Source organism: Mauremys reevesii, linkage group 7, assembly GCF_016161935.1.
Source record: "Mauremys reevesii isolate NIE-2019 linkage group 7, ASM1616193v1, whole genome shotgun sequence".
Lineage (NCBI taxonomy): Eukaryota > Metazoa > Chordata > Testudines > Geoemydidae > Mauremys > Mauremys reevesii.
Window position 1 is genome coordinate 80,059,688 of NC_052629.1, and position 18,897 is coordinate 80,078,584.

At 57.2% G+C, this 18,897-nt stretch overlaps 1 protein-coding gene across 7 annotated transcripts in view; it reads left to right on the plus strand.

The window, feature by feature from the left end:
* Positions 1–18,897, plus strand: part of LOC120409417 (semaphorin-3D-like) — a 45,892-nt gene extending 26,995 nt beyond the window's left edge. For 3 of the 7 annotated variants that reach the window (XM_039547486.1, XM_039547487.1, XM_039547480.1), the window contains 16 exons: positions 1,713–1,873; positions 2,310–2,372; positions 2,823–2,942; positions 3,703–3,805; positions 5,811–5,939; positions 7,460–7,605; positions 9,146–9,260; positions 9,587–9,656; positions 10,305–10,449; positions 10,569–10,860; positions 11,879–11,967; positions 13,405–13,446; positions 13,889–14,046; positions 14,536–14,600; positions 15,626–15,759; positions 17,168–18,897. In XM_039547486.1, coding sequence (XP_039403420.1) covers positions 1,713–1,873; positions 2,310–2,372; positions 2,823–2,942; positions 3,703–3,805; positions 5,811–5,939; positions 7,460–7,605; positions 9,146–9,260; positions 9,587–9,656; positions 10,305–10,449; positions 10,569–10,860; positions 11,879–11,967; positions 13,405–13,446; positions 13,889–14,046; positions 14,536–14,600; positions 15,626–15,759; positions 17,168–17,596 — 2,261 coding nt within the window. In that variant the 3' untranslated portion in view covers positions 17,597–18,897. The remainder of the gene's footprint in view (positions 1–1,712; positions 1,874–2,309; positions 2,373–2,822; positions 2,943–3,702; positions 3,806–5,810; positions 5,940–7,459; positions 7,606–9,145; positions 9,261–9,586; positions 9,657–10,304; positions 10,450–10,568; positions 10,861–11,878; positions 11,968–13,404; positions 13,447–13,888; positions 14,047–14,535; positions 14,601–15,625; positions 15,760–17,167) is intronic. The other 4 variants (XM_039547483.1, XM_039547482.1, XM_039547485.1 and 1 more) reach the window with 4 other exon arrangements.

Below are 18,897 nucleotides of genomic sequence, written 5' to 3' on the forward strand. Positions count from 1 at the left end.
GGGTTCCAGTCCAGCTCATGCCTAGGGCACTCGGTCGCTGCTGCGGTCCAGCGCCTTGGCTGTCACGTGCAGACAGAACTAGGGGAAGAGGAGGTTGTGTGGCTGCCCAGTCCTGCCCCATCCCCCGACGGCACTCACCTTGCTGGCACTTTTTCCAGTGCAGCACCAAGTCCGCGCTCCTTTGTCCGCTCCCTGAGCGAGGGGTGGGGCGGCAGGAGGAGTGGGAGGTGGAGGAGTACTCATACCAAGGGCTTTGCGCTGGCTCCTCTGATTCGTTCAGCTGACGTTGCTCCCAGGAATCTTGCCATCCGGGGCTTGGTCAGCAAATGACTGCTCCAAAAGCTACTTTCTGAGCTGGGCTAATCCAGGACTTAAACTCCACTACTGTTTTAAGCGGGAGGGGAAGAGCTGTCAGATCCCCACTGGCTCAGCAGTCTGAAGGCACGTCTGCCGAGGGACGCTGAGGCTGAGGAATGGTGCAGGATGGACCAAGGAGCAGCAGGGGGAGGTTTGGACTGTAAGCTCCTTGGGGCAAGGACTAGCTGGCTCTGTCCTCTGTGCAGAGGTGAGCATGTGGTCAGCACTTAGCAAATAAAGGAGAAGACAGGCAGGGGCAAAGTCCTGCCAGTGCACAGAGAGGCTGGGGAATGGGGATACTCTCCCTAGAGAAGCGGTGACAGCCCCATCCATTGGGACGTTAGCAGTAGAGCAGAACCGACAAAGTATTGGAACATGGCCCTGCAGACGGACTCCACGGTGCAATGGCGCCAGGAGATCACATCCTGGGGCCTTGCCACCTCCAGTTTCTGTGCTGCTCTCACCCGCCTGTGCCAAGGGCCCTCTGGCATCTCCCACCAGCTGGCCTGGACCAGGGTTGAGGAACGCTGCGGTTCCCCAGGAGAGAGAGGGAGATGGATTTAGAAGCTGTCAAGATTCTGCTCGAACCAGGAGGTGGGGCCCAGCTCAGCGAGGGAAACGAGTCCTGCAACACCACAAACGATGGCCCCATAAATCAAGCAGCAGCCACCAGTTTAACACAGCCTTTAATTTCAAGGCTGCATTCACCAGGGGAATGACTGAGAGCCTTTATATAGAAACTCCACTGAGCCTGTGCTCAGGGATCCCTCCGCTAGAAATACAAGCTGGACCCGTCCTGCATTCTCAGCCTGCACTGCCTGGGCAATGGGACTGCAGAGAATCGGGGATTTGCTGCAATGGTTAAAATTCTTCCAGGCTCCATGGCGCCATTGAACTGCAAGGTCAGTGACACTAGAAGCTGAGCTGCCATGACCCTGGGTGGACCCAACTATAGCAGCTGCTTGTCTCCTGTGGGCCAGCCGGCTATCCTGACTCGTGGGACACTCCGCTTTCTGGGAGGGAGCACCAGGGCAGGACTGCCAGAGGCCACACCAGTTACTGGCCAGAGGTGGGCTGGGCCATCTTGCCCTGGTGTCAGGGAAAGAGCAGCTGTGTCCTGTGGGCTGGGGTAATGCTCGCTATCCCCTGGGGAAGTGCAGTCCTTCCCGAGGGCACACGGGGATAGCGTTCACGGTAGCAAGGACTCTTCCGGGGTCAGGGTAAAGAGGACTTTCCCGAGGAGCGTGCGGGACCAGGTGGGATACTGCTCGCTATCTCTGGGGGTGGGGGATGTGGTCAGGGCTCCCTCCTGTGTATGAGGGTGACAGATCCCTCCCCCCTCCTCTGCTCTGCAGACCTGCTGAGATCCAACAGCTCCCGCTTGTTGCTGGGTTCAGGGGACGGGCTGGCCTTCCAGTCCTTCCTGGTGGATGAGACCAGGGCGTGGCTGATGGTGGGAGCCAAAAACCACATCTTCCTGCTGCATCTGGACAGGCCAAATGAGGAGCCTCAGAAGGTCAGTGCCAGGGTGGGCATGGAAACGCAGTCCCAAGGCAGCCCGGCTTTCCCCTGTCCAGCCTGGGCAGCCGGGAGCACAGCTCTGTGTGCCAGAGGGGGCACTTGTACTGCAAAGCCAGCGACCAAAGGCCTGTTATACACTGCCATTGGGGGGGGCATTACACCCCAGAGCACGCAAGCGCTGGCACACACTGCAGCCCTCGGGGTGGCATTCGCTCATTTGCATTGCCTCATGGAGCGGCACCGCTGACTGGCTGGGCTGTGATTGTATGTCTGACACGCACCTGCCCATGCTTCGTACCCCTGTCAGGGAAACAGGATGGAGCATGGAGCGCTCTTGGGGAGCAGCTCCAACCCCCTTTGTGCTGCCCAACTGATGCAGGACTACAGAGGAGGCTGGAGTAACAGGCCCAGGTCGGTGCTTTCTCTTGCAGGTTTTCTGGCCAGCCCGCAAGGAGCAGGTGGAGCGCTGCCGGCTCGCTGGGAAGAACGCAGAGGTAAAGCAGGATCCCAACATCCTTGTTAAAAGCTCAGTGAGCCATGGCCCAGGCAGGAATCTGCCTGACCCACGTGACTCCAGTCTGCCAAGAGCAGTAGCCTCATTGAGCTGTTGCCAGTGGGAGCTCAGGCTGCTGGCGTGGCTCCCTTTGACCCCATGTATCCTTTAACGATGGGGACAGTAAGCATACAGCTTTGGCCATAGGCCACCAGGCCGCTGGCCTTGTCCCCATGGCTAGTGTTAGCCAGACATCACCCATCTTCTGGGGATCAGGAAACCTATGGGGAAGTGCACAGCAAATGGCGCCAGGGCGTTCCAGTACCCTGGGGAGGGGACATGTTGGAGATCAGTGTTAGAAGAGGTGAGGGGGCTGCAGGGGCAGGATCTGGAGCACAAAGGCCCGGGGCAATGGTGCTGGCATTTGAAGGAACCTTTTTTCCCTGAGCAGACAGAATGTGCCAATTTCATCCGGCTTCTCCAGCCGTTCAACAGGAGCCACGTGTTTGCCTGTGGGACTGGCTCCTACCAGCCCATCTGCGCCTTTGTCCAGCTCGGAGCCAGGGCACAGGTGAGTGAGACCCTGGAGGGTGAATCTGCCTGTGCCAAGGGCAGTGAGAAGACCCCCGGACGTGCCCTCACCCCCACTGGGCTCCATGATGAATCCCAGGGTACCCACTCTCTCCTCTCTGGCGGGGCATGAGGAATCGCAGGGGAGAGGCGCACAGTCCCCTAGGTAGTGCAAGAGGGACACCAGAGCATGCCCGTGCCAAGCTCTGCACCTAGTGCAAGGAACCTGGTAGCACGTCTTGCGCAGGTAGCATGAAGGATGCTGGGGGGGGGGGGCGTGAGGGGCCTAGGAGAGGGTGCTCACTCCCCTTTCTCCCCAGCAGCAGGAGGGAGGCATGGCCATTCCTGCAGCGGGACCCTGGGGCACACGCACCCCTCGCAAGGGTCAGCTGCTCCCAGGCCTACAGCAGCTGAGCGACCCAGTCTCTCACCAGATGAGCTGAACCTGGCCAGCTTGGGTTGGTGCCCAGCAGCGTCCCTGCCTGGTCACACCAAGACCTTCCCTGTATTGTGAGCTCTTAGGGACCATGTCTGCTTCTGCCTCCGGCACTGTGAGCACATCTATCCGATACACACTAAGTGCTGCTAACTTGGCAGCGGCCGGCAGAGCGGGCCCAACACTGCTCGGACCCCCAACAGATGGGCATGTGGGTCTGACACAATGTGGACTTTGAAGTCCAGCAGGGCTGCCCCAAAGTTGCTCAGATCAGTTCATTCCCAGCCTCTGCCTGGGCCAAAAATCTCCCCTTTAATCCCTGCAGGAGCCGGGGGGCTCCCCTATACAGCTGGTGGCCAACTCCATGGAATCTGGGAGAGGCAAGTGTCCATTCAGCCCCCACGAACCTTTCACTGGGCTACTCATAGGTAAGAGAAATGGGGGGAGGGGTAGGAAGAGGGACCTAGATACTGTGGTGATGGCGCATTAGAAATGAAGTAGAGTTAGACAATCAGCTCCATCCCCTGCCAATGATTCCTAACCCACGTCCCTCATTCAGCTGCGGTTTCTGCTGGAGTGGAACCTGCAAGCTCCCTTTCACGGGGGAGCTCAGCCGGATGCCCAGGCAGGTGTGACTGGCCAAGGTAGGAGGTTGGCTCTGACAGGGACTAGGCAAGGAGTGACTGGCTGCACAGCATCATCACAGCCGAGCTTTGGCCTGGGCTTCTTACCTGGCACGGCTGATCTGGGGCTGGAATGACAGAGCTGCCCAAGCTCGTGACTAGCTGGAGCTACGAGTGGAAGGCCCATCTGTCCAACAGCAGCTGAAGGCTGCCAATCTTGGTTCGGGAGGGTGATAGAGGCACTAGATTGTGCAGGAGACTGTAATAAGACCCTCTCCTGGCCCAGGGTGGTAGGTAAGGAAATTGGCATTTCTTGCCGAGCAATGAAGGGCATTGGTTTCATCTGCCCTCTATTTAGTTATTGCTAAGCTGTTGGTTCTTGTTCAGTGTTCGTTCTTGTTTTAATGCCGGAGAATTTCTAGCCCTCATTGTGTGGAACAGTGGAGTATTTACCTGGGGACTATTTACCTGGGGGTTTCGGGAGGGACCGCACTCTGCCAGCCAGGCCAAGATGCTGCCCCTGGCGCCATGGCCACCCACACTAGCTTGCTCAGAGCTGGCACATGTACATCTCCCCACGTTGGGAATTACACCTTCAGCCGCAGTGTAGTTATACCCTCAGAGCTCCTCAATCTCCCTCCCAGCAACTGGTTTGCACAGCCTGCCTTCAATTCGCAAAGCATTCACAGGGAAAGGCAGCAGATCTGCAGCAAACTTGGCCACCTCTGAGAACCGCACCTGAGCAGGGAACGCACACTCCATCTGAAGCTAGTTATACAGAATGGGGGCTGTGATTCTAGTTTGTATTCAAGGCTCCACAAGGAAATCTGCCATTACCTTGTCACGGTCAGCTCATGGCTCCTCGGGCAAGGCTGACCCATGGCACAGTGCCCCATAACCCTGTCTGTGCCTCCTTCCCCAGGGGTGGGACTGAGGGAGGAGCTGGCTGTCTAGGTCAAAGCACCTGCCGGCTCTGCTAACCAGGGCCGGCTCTAGGCACCAGTAAACCAAGCACGTGCTTGGGGCGGCACATTTTCAGGGGTGGCATTCCGGACATTTTTTTTTTAATTTTTTTTTATTTTGCTTCCAGCAGCAAAAGCTTAGAGTCGGCCCTGGCAGCAGCAGCATATTGTGCGTGTGGGGCGCCCTGGGGCCACTGCGGTTCACGCCTCGAGGGAGCAGCGCCCGCACCTTGTGGCTGGGCCGGGCAGGCTCTGAGTGGGGGACACTCAGGCTGGGGGCCTCCCCACTGGGCACAAGGAGCCACCTGCAGGTGCTGCAGAGCGGCCACGCCCCCCAGCACCGCAGTTGGGGCTGGGCAAAGCAGCCTGAGACACCCAGGAACTGCGGCAGGGCAGCCAGAAGCAGCAGTGGGGCCATAGAGAGCAGGGCGCTGCCTTGCGGGGCCTGCGTCCCGCTCTCCGGGACTCCACTCCCTCTGGGGCTACCCTGCCCCGGCTTCTCAGCCCCCTGCTGAGGCAGCTCTGCCTTCCCGGGTCCTGGCCAGTCCTGGAGGTGGGAGCCCCAGCTGGAGGGACCCTGGGCTGAGGCATGGCCTGGGAGCCTCGCTGCTTACCCCGACCCTGCCAGTGCCAGACTGGCTGGAGGCGAGGGGGGAGTGGGCAGAGTCAGCACTGGTGGGGGGGAGCCCAAGGCTGGGGCGGCAGGGGGTGTAGTAGGGGAGGGCACTGATGGGTGGGGGGAGAGAGCCCAGGGCTGGGGTGGGGGGCAGCCAAAAATGTTTTTGCTTGGGGCAGCAAAAAACCTAGAGCCGGCCCTGCTGCTAACACATGCTTCTCTCTGAGCTCAGACGGGGAGCTGTATTCGGGCACCTCCAGCGACTTCATGGGCAGCAGCGCCGCCTTCTTCCGGACCCGAGTTCACAAGGCTGCCCAGAACTACATCCGGACAGAACAGAACCAAGATCACTGGCTAAACGGTACAATGGGGGGCTGGGAGATAGCCTGGGGGGGGCAGTCCTACCCGGCAATGTAACGGACTTAGCACTGCTGGGAAGAAGGTGAGCGGCAGGAAGAGATGCAGGCGCTACGTTTCCTCTGCTGCTGCTGGGGAGCAGGGGCTTGATTTTTCTCTCCCTGCTGCTTTAAGAGGCCCAGACCTCCTAATGTCACTAGGGCACAGGCCTCTGTTCAAGCACTTCAAACCACCCCTTCTGCTGCTGTGTCGTCCCCCCCACCCCCCCTGCGGGCGCCCCCGCCAGTCTCAGCCCTCAGGAGCTGCAGGGAGAAGGGACAAGAGGCGCCTCCAAATGACAGAGGAAAGACCCGGGTAGAACCGGACAACTCCATGCCCAGGCCCAGGAGCTCCAGCTGCCTTTGGGCCAAAGTCCCAGACTCACTGCAGGGCACAAGCTCCCTTTAGTGCCCAGATTCACTCTGACGTTCTTCAGATCTCCGGCCCCCAGAGATGGAAGGTGCTGCTGAAACCCAGCCCCGGGTGAGATCAGCTTGTGTAACCCACTGCTCTGCAGGTGTGTGACCAGGCCCCTCTATGCCCCATCCATGGAGGGGGCAAGTTAGCTGCAGGCCCAGCTAGGGAGCCTTAGCTCAAGTGGAAGCCGCTCAGACTGTTGGCTCTAGAGGCCCGGTTTCTCAGCCATGACACCTCCATTGTTCAGGGGAAGTTTTGCGAGACTATCAAAAACCCACAGAGCACTTTGCATCAAACCTCGCACCACAATGATCTTGTCAGGTAGAAAACAGAGACGGTCTGAGTGGGTAGTGCCGAATGCCAGTCCCACTGGTGAGATCCTGACAGCATTGCTTGGTTTGAGCAATACCTTCGCTCTGTATGGCAGCTTGCTGAAATCCAGGGCACTCTGCTCAGAGTAAGCAATGACTCCACGTTTGTAAGGATCTTATCACAAGACAGCAAAACTGAATGCGGCGGGAAGCTAACAGTATTCCCACTCCCCTCTTTGTTTGCTGGTGTGCTCCTCGGTTCCAGCATCTCCTTTCACTTTAGTAAAGCTTAGATGGGTCTGCATCAGAACCCCAGCTCCAAAGCCCAGCAGGGAATTTCAGAGCCAGGTGCCGTTGAGACCAAACCTTGCAGCTGGCTTGTCACTCGATGATTCACCTGCAGAGCCCAGCAGCCCTTTGCCTCGATGAAGTTTGAACTCAAAACTCGCTTTGCGGAAGCAATGGAGATGCAGGAACCAAGGGGTAGAGTTCGCCGGTCATGGCTCCATGATCATAATGGACACTCTGTACTTGAAAGCACGGAATCAGAGCCTCATTTCATGACTCGGGCAAAGCGTGAGCTCCGTGGGGCAGTGACTATTCCTGGGTCCCAATCCTGACTGCAGCCCCTGGCTGCAGGTATCATTTAAAGCCGGAACAGAGCCAAGTCTGTCAGAGGAAAAGGGGACATGGCCAAAGGGTATCGGTCAACCTGCCGACATGGTGCCATTGGCTGCCGGACTTTCCCTTCTCGCAGAGCCCGTGTTCATCGGTGCCTACGTAATTCCCGACACCCACAATGCCCACGACGACAAGGTGTACGTCTTCCTCCGAGAGAGAGCCCTGGAAGCCGGCCAGTGGGAGAGACGGCGGATCCATGCCCGGGTGGCACGCGTCTGCAAGGTCAGCTACCCCGGGGTCAGGGCATGGCCGCGGAGAGCCACCAAGTGGCCAGGGGAGGGGCTGGCACTATGACACGGCACTGTCCTACTGAGAAACAAGGGCGTATTTCTCTCTCCTTTCCCTCTGTCGTGGCAGGGCCCTTTGGGCTCAGTGCTGGCCTTTGGGGAGAGGGATGGGAGGCAGCATGATGGAGTGGTTAGGGAAGGGATTAGGAGTAAGGAGACCTGGGTTTTGTTGCCCACTCTGCCACTGATTGGGCAAGCCCTGTCCCCTGCCTTGCTTTGTGAAGCTGAGACGCTGGGCTGGAGAGAGTGGGGTAATCGCCCATCCCGCCCTCCCTGAGCTGTGGGCTTGTTGAGGTTAAGAATCCTGGAGGGGGCGGTGTAACGATGCTGGAACTGGCGGGACCCAATTGAGAGTATCCATTCAGGACAAATTGCTTAAAACAGGGCAGTTACAACCCAAGGCTGGGGTTTTTCCTCCTCTAAGGCAAACCAAACGAGCCAGACAAAGCGGATTTTGGTCTCACCCCACTGGCAAACCACAAGTCACACAAGCAATTCCCTTAGACACTCCAGTTTCCCAGTATCACCACCAGTGCCACTCGTTATGGGGACAAATGGTTATGAAAACCAATATCCCAGTAAAAGAAAAAAGATTCTCTCGATCCCAAAGAATCAAGCCCCAGACCCAGATCAATATACAAATCAGATCTTACCCACAAATCACATTGTTGCCAATCCTTTAGAATCTAAAAGTTTATTCATAAAAGGAAAAAGAGATGGATGAGAGCTAGAATTGGTTAAATGGAATCAATTACATACAGTAATAGCAAAGTCTTGGTTCAGGCTTGTAGCAGAGATAGAATAAACTGCAAGTTCAAATCAAGTCTCTGGAGTACATCCCCCGCTGGGATGGGTCATTCAGTCCTTTGTGTAGAGCTTCTGTTTGTAGCAAAGTCCCTCCAGAGGTAAGAAGCAGGATTGAAGACGAGGCATCAGCCTTTTATAGTCTTTTTTCCAGGTGTAAGAACCTCTTTGTTCTTACTGTGGAAAATTACAGCAAAATGGAGTCTGGAGTCATATGGGCAAGTCCCTGCACACCCTGCTGAGTTACAAGGCGTATCTGCCTTCTCTCCGTGGGTCAATTGTATAGCTGATGGTCCTTAATGGGACATCAAGCAGGCTAGGCAGAGCTAACACCAACTTGTCTGGGGTGTCACCCAGAAGCACAGCGTAATTTTGAAATACAGGCAGTATAGAGCCAATACTTATAACTTTAAATACAAAAATGATACATGCATATAGACAGCATAACCATAACCAGCAACCCATAACCTTGTCTTAGACACCTCATTTGACCCCTTTATATAAGATTTGGTGCCACTACAGGACCTTGGTTGCAACCATGTTTTATACAGTCCCAGTTCAAGTCAATAACGTGACAGACGGTGGCCTGGGGCAGGGAGGGGGCAGGGAGGGTAAACACTGGAGGAGTGGGGGGCATCACAAGCGCTGAGCAGTGGGTTTGTGGCTGGCAGAATGACGTCGGTGGGAAACGCAGCCTGATCAATCGCTGGAGCACGTTCCTCAAGGCTCGGCTGGTCTGCTCCATCCCAGGCCCCCAGGCCAGTGAGACGCACTTTGACCAGCTCGGTGAGTGGGGCGCGCGGGCCCTCCTAGGGCTGCCATTCTTCAGGCCCACAGCTGGGTTGCCTGGGCTGGGCTCATCCCGGAGGCGACCCACTGAGCCGTAGCAAGGACTCTGAGCACCTTGCACCACCACAAGAGCCCTGGCTGCCAACTGAGGGGTGCCGGCTGCTGCCCGTTCCTTCGCCAGAGCGAGTGGGGCACAGTCACTGCAGTGGGAGAGGGGAGGGGGGGAAAGGTCACCTGATGAAAGCCCCTCACCCCATTCCCTGGGCCCAGAGCTGGGGCCTTGAGAGCGTGTGCTCAGGACTCCTCACCCGCTGTCATTGCAGAGGACGTCTTCCTCCTCCGCACCCGGGACCCACAGAGCCCTCTCGTCTTCGGCCTTTTCACAGTCTCCAGGTCAGTGTGAGTGGGTGGGCTGGGGGGGAGAGGAGGGAAGAGCAGAGCAGAGGGAGCAGCAGGGGAGGAGGCTCTCGCACAAACGGCGGTGAGACCGGTGGCTGGACAGCATGGAGGCTGTTACTAGTCAAGTGCTGGGGCAGGGCAGGGGAGAAGAGGGACACAAGGTCCCTGTGGGAGGATGCATGAAGCCCATGGCAAAAACCGATCCCATTGCAGAGCCTCGTAGCCAATCCCGCTCCCCTGGGACCGTGCCAGTCCCTTCTTGCCTGCCCCCATTAGCTAATGCTGGTTTCCCAAGGATTGCAGGGCAGGGACTCTTGAGTAAGTGATAAATGGACGCCAGCCTCTCCTGTGCAAGCAGCAGCTCTCTAGCCCTAGGCTGGGTCATTCAGCACCAGCTGTACCAATTAGCACTGGTGGATGCTCTCTCAGTGGCTTCAGAGCGCTGCTGGCGGCAGCTGGCAGGAAATGGAGGGAAGCTCAGGCAATGGGCCCCACTGAAGCCACAGAAAGGGGCTGCCCGGTCTAAGCCCTGAGTTGGTTAAACCACAGCAGAGTTGCATACAGACCAGGCCTTTTGCGCTGGCTCCCATTGCAGCCACGTCAGAGTCTGATGCTTAGGCTGGTCTGTCTCCTCTCTGGCAGTGGGATCTTCAGCGGCTCTGCCGTGTGTGTCTACTCCATGGCTGACATGAGAGCTGCTTTCAGTGGGCCCTTTGCACACAAGGAAGGAGCTGACTACCGCTGGGTGGAGTACAAGGGCCGGATCCCCTATCCCCGCCCAGGGACGGTGAGTGTGGGACACAGGGAGGGGTGAGGGGCGGGACTGAGAGGCCGGTGACTGCAGGGGATGGGGTTGGGTCACTCTGTGCTTTAAACTCCCCCCTCTGTTTCCATCTCTTCCCCCAGTGCCCCAGTGAAACATACGACCCTCTTCTCCACTCCACCAAGGACTTCCCTGATGACCTGATAAGCTTCATGCGCAATCACCAGCTGATGTGGGGCCCCGTGTATCCCCTTGGCCGGAAGCCCATCCTGGTGAGGGCCAATGTGCCCTATCGGCTCCGGCAGCTGCTGGTGGACCGGGTGGAGACAGAGTCTGGGCACTACGATGTTCTCTTCCTTGGAACAGGTAGAGGCTCTGGGATCTTTACCACCAGCTCCGCATGTACCTGTGCCCCCGCCTGCTGGACTGCCACTGGTGAGAGCATGTCCCCCCCTCCTGGCACCAGCGAAAGCCCCCCACTCTGCCCACACAATAGCCTGCCCCACTGAGCTGTATTAGCACCTAGCAGGGTCCTGTCCTCTTGCTGCGCCAGTCTGTGGGACTCTCGGAGTGAGCAGCCAGCATATCTCAGCCATGCTCTGGGGACTACAGCTCCCTGTCCTGTGGTGCCAGGGGCTGTACAGATGAACACAACTGTCCCTGCCCCAGAGAGCTAGCCATGCACTGCAGCCAGCAGGTCAATCACACAGGTAACCAGAAGTCGGACCCTTCAGCTTCAAAAGCACAAGGACCACCCCAGAGCAGGTCAACTATCATATCTAGAGCAGCCACTAGAGGGCATCACTCACTCCCCGCTCCATCCTCACTGGGGCCTGACCTTGAGCTCCCTATGGGGCTAAGGGGGAGTTTGCAGACGTTCAGGGCTAGCAAATACTGCAGGTGCTTGCTCCATGCACCGTCAGCGGCTCCCAGGAGTGGGATCTGCCAGCAAGCTGCAGACAATCACGATTCAGCCTCTTGCTAAGAAGAGAACCGGGTAAAGGCCAGGCCTTGGTGCAGTCTGGATTCTGTACCTCTTGCTACACTTAGCAGGTCTCTGACTCGGTCTCCTGGCATGGATGGTTCTGAGGAGACGGGCCAATGAGGAGGAGGGATGAAAGGGCAGGCAGCTAGCAGAACCCAGGGCTGGTCTCAGCAGGTCAGCTTTGGCTTGCTCAGAAGTCAAGTCTGATCTCTCCCCCTGCTGAATCCCAGAGGAGAAGACAAAGTACACGTGCTGGCTTGGAACAAGTCCCCCCTGCCTGGGGAGGACACTGAATAATTATCCTTCCCTGAGCTAGTAATGATCTCTCCAGCCGGGGAGGTGAGGTAAGAAGCTCTGTAGCAGCTGCCCTCCATAACTTATTGCTGCAGCGCCTCCCCCTCGAGCACTTCCCGAGGGGGCTCTTGCTGGGTCTAGTGCAATTGTGATGGCTCCCTGTTGCTTCCCCAGATGAAGGCAAAGTGCTGAAGGTGGGGCTCACCAGTGGGAGAGGCCAGGACAGCGAGGAGATCAGCCTGGAGGAAATCAGTGTCTCTAAGGTACCCATCCCACCCCCTTTGGGTTCTCTGCTGGCTCCTGGCAGAACTGATTCGGCTAGAGGCCTCAGCTGCAGGATATGGGATGCTTGTGAGTGGCCATTGAAAGTGGTTGCAACAGTGCAGCTTCCTCTCCCACTGGGGTCTGCACTGTAGGAGTGTCAGGTGGGGCCAGTAGCCTCTGCCAGCCTGGCTGCTGTGGCCAAGAGCTGCTCCTCCCTCAGAGCCAGACAGGCCCAAGCTCTTTCATGTCCCAGCCCTCAGCTGCAGCAGCCATGGACAGAGCTTATCCAGGGGTGGCAGGTTTGTATAATTTTTGGTGGTGCCCAGAACCGGTCCAAGTCCTGTCCCCCCTGTTCCCCTCCCCCCAACACGCACCTGCCTATGGCTCTGGGAGGGAGTTTGGGTGTGGGAGGTGGGGCTGGAGTGCAGACAGGGTGTGGGCTCTGGAATGGAGTTTGGGTGCTGGGTGCAGGCTCTGGGCTGGGGCAGTGGGTTGGGGGGCAGGCTCACGGAGAGAGTTTGGGTGCAGGAGGGGTGCAGGCTCTGGGAGGGAGTTTGGGTGCTGGGTGCAGGCTCTGGGATGGGATGGGGAGGGGGTGCAGGAGGGGTTTTGAGGTGCTGATCATTCATTCATTCATGCCCGTCACCCCAACCGGGGTATGGGCCGCCATTTGAGGTGCTGATGCGGGAGGGGATTTGGTGCTGAGTGCAGGCTCTGGGAGGGAGTTTGGGTGCTGGGTGCAGGCTCTGGGCTGGGGCAGGGGCTTGGGGTGCAGGAGGGGGTTTAGGGTGCAGGCTCAGAATTTGGGTACAGGATGGGTACAGGCTCTGGGAGGGAGTTTGGGTGCTGGGTGCAGGCTCTAGGCTAGGACAGTGGGTTGGGGTACATGAGGGGGTGTTGGGGTCCTGAGCATTGGTGGAGCCAGGCCCCTCGGGCCCTGAATTTGCTGGAGCCTGGGCACTACGGGCCCATGCAACTCACCACGCCTGAGCTCATGCAATGGCACACCACAGCCAGCCCAGGGTGTGGGGTGACCGTGTCCTGCAGGCTGCAGCCCAGCCTCTCCACCTGGAGACTCAGAGCCTCACTGCTGTAGTCTCAGAGGGCCTCACCCTCAGTCAGAGGCAGGAGCAGTGCTGTTACCCCCATTGCACAGACAGGAAACTGAGGCACAGAGTAGCTTCAGTGAGTTGCCCAAGGTCACACAGAGCCTGTGTCAGAGCCTGGCGCTGGATCCTGACCTCTTGTCCATTTCCTGCTGGAATTTAACCCATTCAAGCACAGGACCAATCCTAGAATGGCAGGGGCTAGGGTATGTCAGGCTGGACGTGCACTGGCAAAGAAGGGCGAATGGGGAGGATCCAGCAGTGGCTGAACTCAGCTGGGAAGTTGGGCAAAGATCTACCCGAGCTCCAGTGCGGTCCTTTCTCCTCTAGGTGCCATCTCCCATCCTGAACATGCAGTTCTCACCAAAGCGGGTAAGGCCTCATTAAGGACCATTCGCAAAGCCCTGTACAGGGCACAGTCACACCATGCAAGACAAGGATGCGACTCCTGGGCTCTCCGGCCAGGAGCCACATGCTAATGCAGACATTCGCATGCTGCAGCTGTGTGGGTCAGGATCCCCCACTCCAGGGCACCAGGTGCTAGGCATGGTTCTGCCTGGTTTCAGCTGTCAGGGTCAGGCCCCCCATTGCATGGCACCAGGAGTGGCATTGCCCAAGTCCATGTGTGTCAAAGTGCCCCAATTTGAGTCAGGTGCCCACTCCCTGCACTAGTCTCTGAAGAGCTAGAACAGGTGGTTCCTTTACTAGCTAGGAGCTGAGGTGTGGGTCCAGCCCTGTTCCCAGGCTCCTGCGTGCCACTCTTCCATGGAAGGGGAGCCGGGGGTGCTGACAGCCATTCTGGTTCCACGAGCAGCAGGAGCTGTTTGTGAGCAGCACCCATGGGCTGGTCCAGCTCTCCCTGTACCGCTGCGAGCTCTACGGCAAGGACTGCGCTGACTGCTGCCTGGCCAGAGACCCCTACTGCACCTGGGACGTCAATGGCTGCAGCCCCTACCGGCTGACTGAGAAGAGGTGAGCCCAGCCCAGCCCTGCTTCCTTTACACAGTGTCCACCGTTCCTGGCTGTTTGCATGGAGGTGGGAAGGGGGAATTCAGGGCTGGTTACACACCTTGCAGTCCGGAGCCTCTCCCCAGCAGCCATGGATACTACCCACTGGACCAGACATTGCACTGGCTTCTCCCAATCAACCCAAGTCAACAATACAGAACCGCAGCAGCCCTTGTCTGGGGCCTTACAGACACCCACCTGCCAATGCCCCTCCATCCAGCCCTGCAGCCCCCTGCTATTCCAGCCCTGAGCCCCCACAGCCCTGCCAATGTCTCATCCAGCCCTGCAACCTCCTGCTATTCCAGCCCTGAGCCCTCCCCGCTCCCGAAGCCCTGCCAATGCTCCTCCAGCCAGCCTGAGCCCCCCACAGCCCCATCAATACATTTCCATTTGACCCATGCCCTGCAGCAGGCGCCTGGCTCACTGAGTGTTGTCTCATTCCCCTCCCCACAGGCGAGCACGCTGCCAGGATGCGCTGAAGGCCGACCCGGTCAGTCAGTGCCAGGACACCACAGCAGGTGAAAATCAGCCACTGCGGCACCCCTCTCCCAGCAGCTGCATGCTGCCTAGCATGGGCTGTTCTCTTCAGCCATGGAGGAGGGAGCAGATGGGAATGAGTCAGAAACCCCGGTCAGCCTCAGGTGCCTCTAGCAGGACTGGCCATGGGCGGGGCAATCCTGTCCCGTGATGGAGACATTGCACCAATGCCACATCGTGGTGCAGCTGCATGCTGTACCACTGCACCACGCAGTGGGCTGAGCATTGGGGTGCTGATAGCCCCGGGAAGGGCTGCCCCCCCCCCAATGTTGGCAGCCATGTACAGGAGCAGCTATCCCCAGCAGACATACAGCAGCGCCAGCCCCAGGCTTGTACAGTCACCTTGGACAACATGCTTCCCTGGGAAGTGTTGCTTGCAAAACTGAACCCAGCTCAGTTCCAGGGCACGGTGTGTGAGCAGATCTAGTGACAGGTGGCCATTGACATGGGGGTGGGTAATTAACCAGCAAACAGTAAGCAGAGCAGAGGACCTTGAGATGGCCAGCTCCATTTCCATAGATGCTGTCCCCCTTCCAGTCACTCCTCAGCGCGCTGTCAGCCTGACACTCTGTTAAGCGTGCTAGGCCGGGAAAGCCGGGATTTACACAGCTCTGCAGTGTGCCCTCTGCCTGTGCTCTGGGCACTGCCAGCTGCGTGTGTGCAAAGACGAGGTACAGCTAGTCACTTCACACACACCCAGGCCCCTTTTCATGCAGCAAAAGGTGGTTGTATCGTTGCCAATTACAATTCTGCCCTCCTGCCCCATGGGCTAGAGCACTTTGCACACGTGTGGCGCTCTAGCCGGAACGTGGAACTCTCTCACCAAGTGTGCGGGGCTACTGGAGCAGATGGGGCAGGGCTGCTCCAGGGGATCAGAGCAGCAAAGGTTGTGGGGCTGGTTTAGAGAGACTGGGGAAGAGGGGGTGCTGGTTCAGGGTGTGGAGAGACTTGATGCAGCAGGGCTCTGCTCCCCCCACATGCACATGATCTGCTCTCCCCCTTGCAGGGGTCGTTGCAGCTGAGGAGAAACTGGTATTTGGGGTGGAGAACAACGCTACCTTCCTCGAGTGCCTGGCGCGCTCTCCCCAGACGGCCATTCGGTGGCTCGTGCAGCGCAGCAGGGAGGTAGCCCTGGATGAGGTACTTGGGGAAGGGAAAAGCTAACTCATGGGGAGTGGTATGGCCAGACTCCCACGCTCTGCCCCGGCGGGGAAGACACACTGCCCAGGTCTCTCTGCTCCTCCCCAGTCCCTCAGAGGGGGTAAGATGGGGGGGGGGACGCTGCCCAGGCTGGAGCCTAGTCCATTGCACAAGCAGCTGTGACGAGGCTGTTCTGGCAGGACCCAACTGAGGTGCCAATTCAAGACCAATTGCTCAAACAGGGCAGTCACAGCCCTAGGCTGGGGTTTTTCCACCTCTAAGGCAAACCAAACCAGCCAGACAAAAATGACTCTGGTTTCACCCCACTGGCTAACCACAAGTCACATAAGCAATTTCCTTAGACACTCCAGTCTCCCAGTATCACCACCAGTCCCACTCATCCTGGGAATGACTGGTTAGAAAACCAACACCCCAGTAAAAGAAAAAGATTCTCTCAATCCCAAAGGACCAAGCCCCAGACCCAGGTCAATATACACATCAGATCTTACCCACAAATCACGCTGTTGCCAATCCTTTAGAATCTAAAATCTAAAGGTTTATTCATAAAGGGAAAAAGGTAGAGATGAGAGTTAGAATTGGTTAAATGGAATCAATTACATCCAGTAATGGCAAAGTTCTTAGTTCAGGCTTGTAGCAGTGATGGAATAAACTGCAGGTTCAAATCAAGTCTCTGGAGTACATCCCCCGCTGGGATGGGTCATCAGTCCCTTGTGTAGAGCTTCAGCTTGTAGCAAAGTCCCTCCAGAGGTAAGAAGCAGGATTGAAGACCAGATGGAGATGAGGCATCAGCCTTATATAGGCTTTTCCAGATGTAAGAACCTCTTTGTCCTTACTGTGGAAAATTACAGCAAAATGGAGTCTGGAGTCACATGGACAAGTCCCTGCATACTTTGCTGAGTCACAAGGCGTGTCTGCCTTCTCTCAATGGGTCAGTTGTGTAGCTGATGGTCCTTAATGGGCCATCAAGCAGGCTAGGCAGGGCTAACACCAACTTGTCTGCGGTGTCACCCAGAAGCAGAGCACAATACAAAATACAGACAGTACAGAGCCAATACTTATAACTTCAACTACAAAATGACACATTCATACAGACAGCATAATCATAACCAGCAACCCAGAACCTGGTCTTAGACACCTTATATGACCCCCTTTACATAAGATTTGGTGCCACAACAGGACCTTGGTTGCAAACCATGTTCTATATGGTCCCAGTTTATATCAATGACGTCACAGCAGCTCAGCTGGCACAGTCCCCACACAGGCAACGCCACCATCCCTGATTGACGAGCTGAGCACGTTGCAAGCTGCAGCCTTGGCTCCATGGCAACAGCCCATGGGTAGCATCTCAGGGCGCTCTGCTTTTGTCCCCTCCCTGTGTCTGCCCCAGGTGAGGACCGGTGACCGCTTCTCTATCCTGGAGCAAGGACTCCTGATCCGCCAGCTGGCGAGAGAGGATGCTGGGGTTTATCAGTGCCAGGCAGTGGAGCATTCCTTCTCCCGCCCCCTCATGCACTACAGCCTTCGTGTCATTGGCCACGAGGCCATGGGAGCCAAACGGAGCAAGGGTGCCGAGGAGGGAGGCAGCCACCTGAGCGCCATGCCCGTGCAGCTCCAGTACAAGGGCTACCCGCGGAACCTAGGGGCACCGGGTACCAGCCTGGACGAGTACTGCAATGCGCTCCGGCACCAGGACAGGCAGCGGCAAAAGGCCTGGAACCCGAAGTGGCAGCAGCATTCCTTGGAGAGCAAGAAAGGCCGAGTGCGGAGGCATCCCGACCCCCTGAAGCCAGCCAGAGCTGGGCTGAGACTAGTCTGATCTCTGCACAGTGCCCCCTGGGGGGGGGGGGTGTCACTGAGCCAGTCTCCATTAGCCAGCCACGTCTCCAGAGCCCTTCTGAATGCACAGCCCTGCACACAGGTGCCAGCTCAGCCGCTGCCAAACTCTGCCTGCTGAGAGGCCCACGGATTCGCCATGTACTACCTCAGCCGACACTGCCCTTTGCCATCTCCTGGAGCCTTGGGAGGGCCAGCGGACAGTACAGATGCACTCAGACACCCCCAGACCCATGGGGCTGCTAAGTCCAGGAGGTGCTAGAACAGGGACTTTGCAGCCATGGCATGGAGCAAACAGTCTGGTTATTAGGCCGGCTGAGACAGACTGACATGATGCGAGGACTTTACATTATTTACATACCGTGAAATATTTATTCTCTACATTTTTCTTCTGTCATTTTCTTATTACGCCTCTTATTATTAATGATAAATACTGGAAATTAAATAGAATGGAAACCCATGTTTCTTACCAGCCTCCCTTGTTATGGGGAATTGATACCCGGCCTCGGTAATACACTTCTTCCCTCTGCCCTGGCGGAGTACAGAGCACCCAGCCCCTTCAGGTAAGCATTGCAAGTCAGTTAGGGGCATGACACATGAGCTAGTGGATAGGGCACAGGCTTGAGGAGGGAGGAGTTTGGAGTTCTGGTCCCAGCACTGCTACAGACTCAGTGTTTGGTGCGGAGCAAAATGGGAACAACCATAATTACCTCCCTCACTGCAGTTTAACTAGTTATATTTTCCCCCTTACCAGCCATCTGGTCTTGTCAGAGAAACCCGCTGCAGTGCTGCACTGTTCTTGTGAGACCGAGGCAGCTGGAATGAATCTCCCTGCAGAATGGTACCAGTGCGGGGAACTCCAAAGGCAGATGTCAGTCTTGGGCACCAGAGAGGCATAGTATTAATCAGGGAGGAGGCCTCTGCAGGGATCCTCCAACCCTGGAGAAAACCAAATGACATACATGTGGGAACATTCATCCCCTTGTGTCTGACAGGCCATTTACCGTGATGGAAGCAGCGATAGATGTCCTGAGGCCATGACAAAAAAGGCCATTATACCCTGCAGGCAGGCTTAAGGCTGTCTCTTGCTGGCAAAAGGATATTAAACCTGCAGCATGGTATAAAATGGGAACAGGCTATAACTGGCCCAGGAGGAGGACAGTTTTCTGGTATCGTGGGCTGGGACATTAATAGACGCAGCTTTGTTGGCCAGGCTTGGAGCCTATCTGAACTAATCTGTGCCTTAAGACCTTTCGGAGCCCCTCAAGAACAGGAGGGACAATA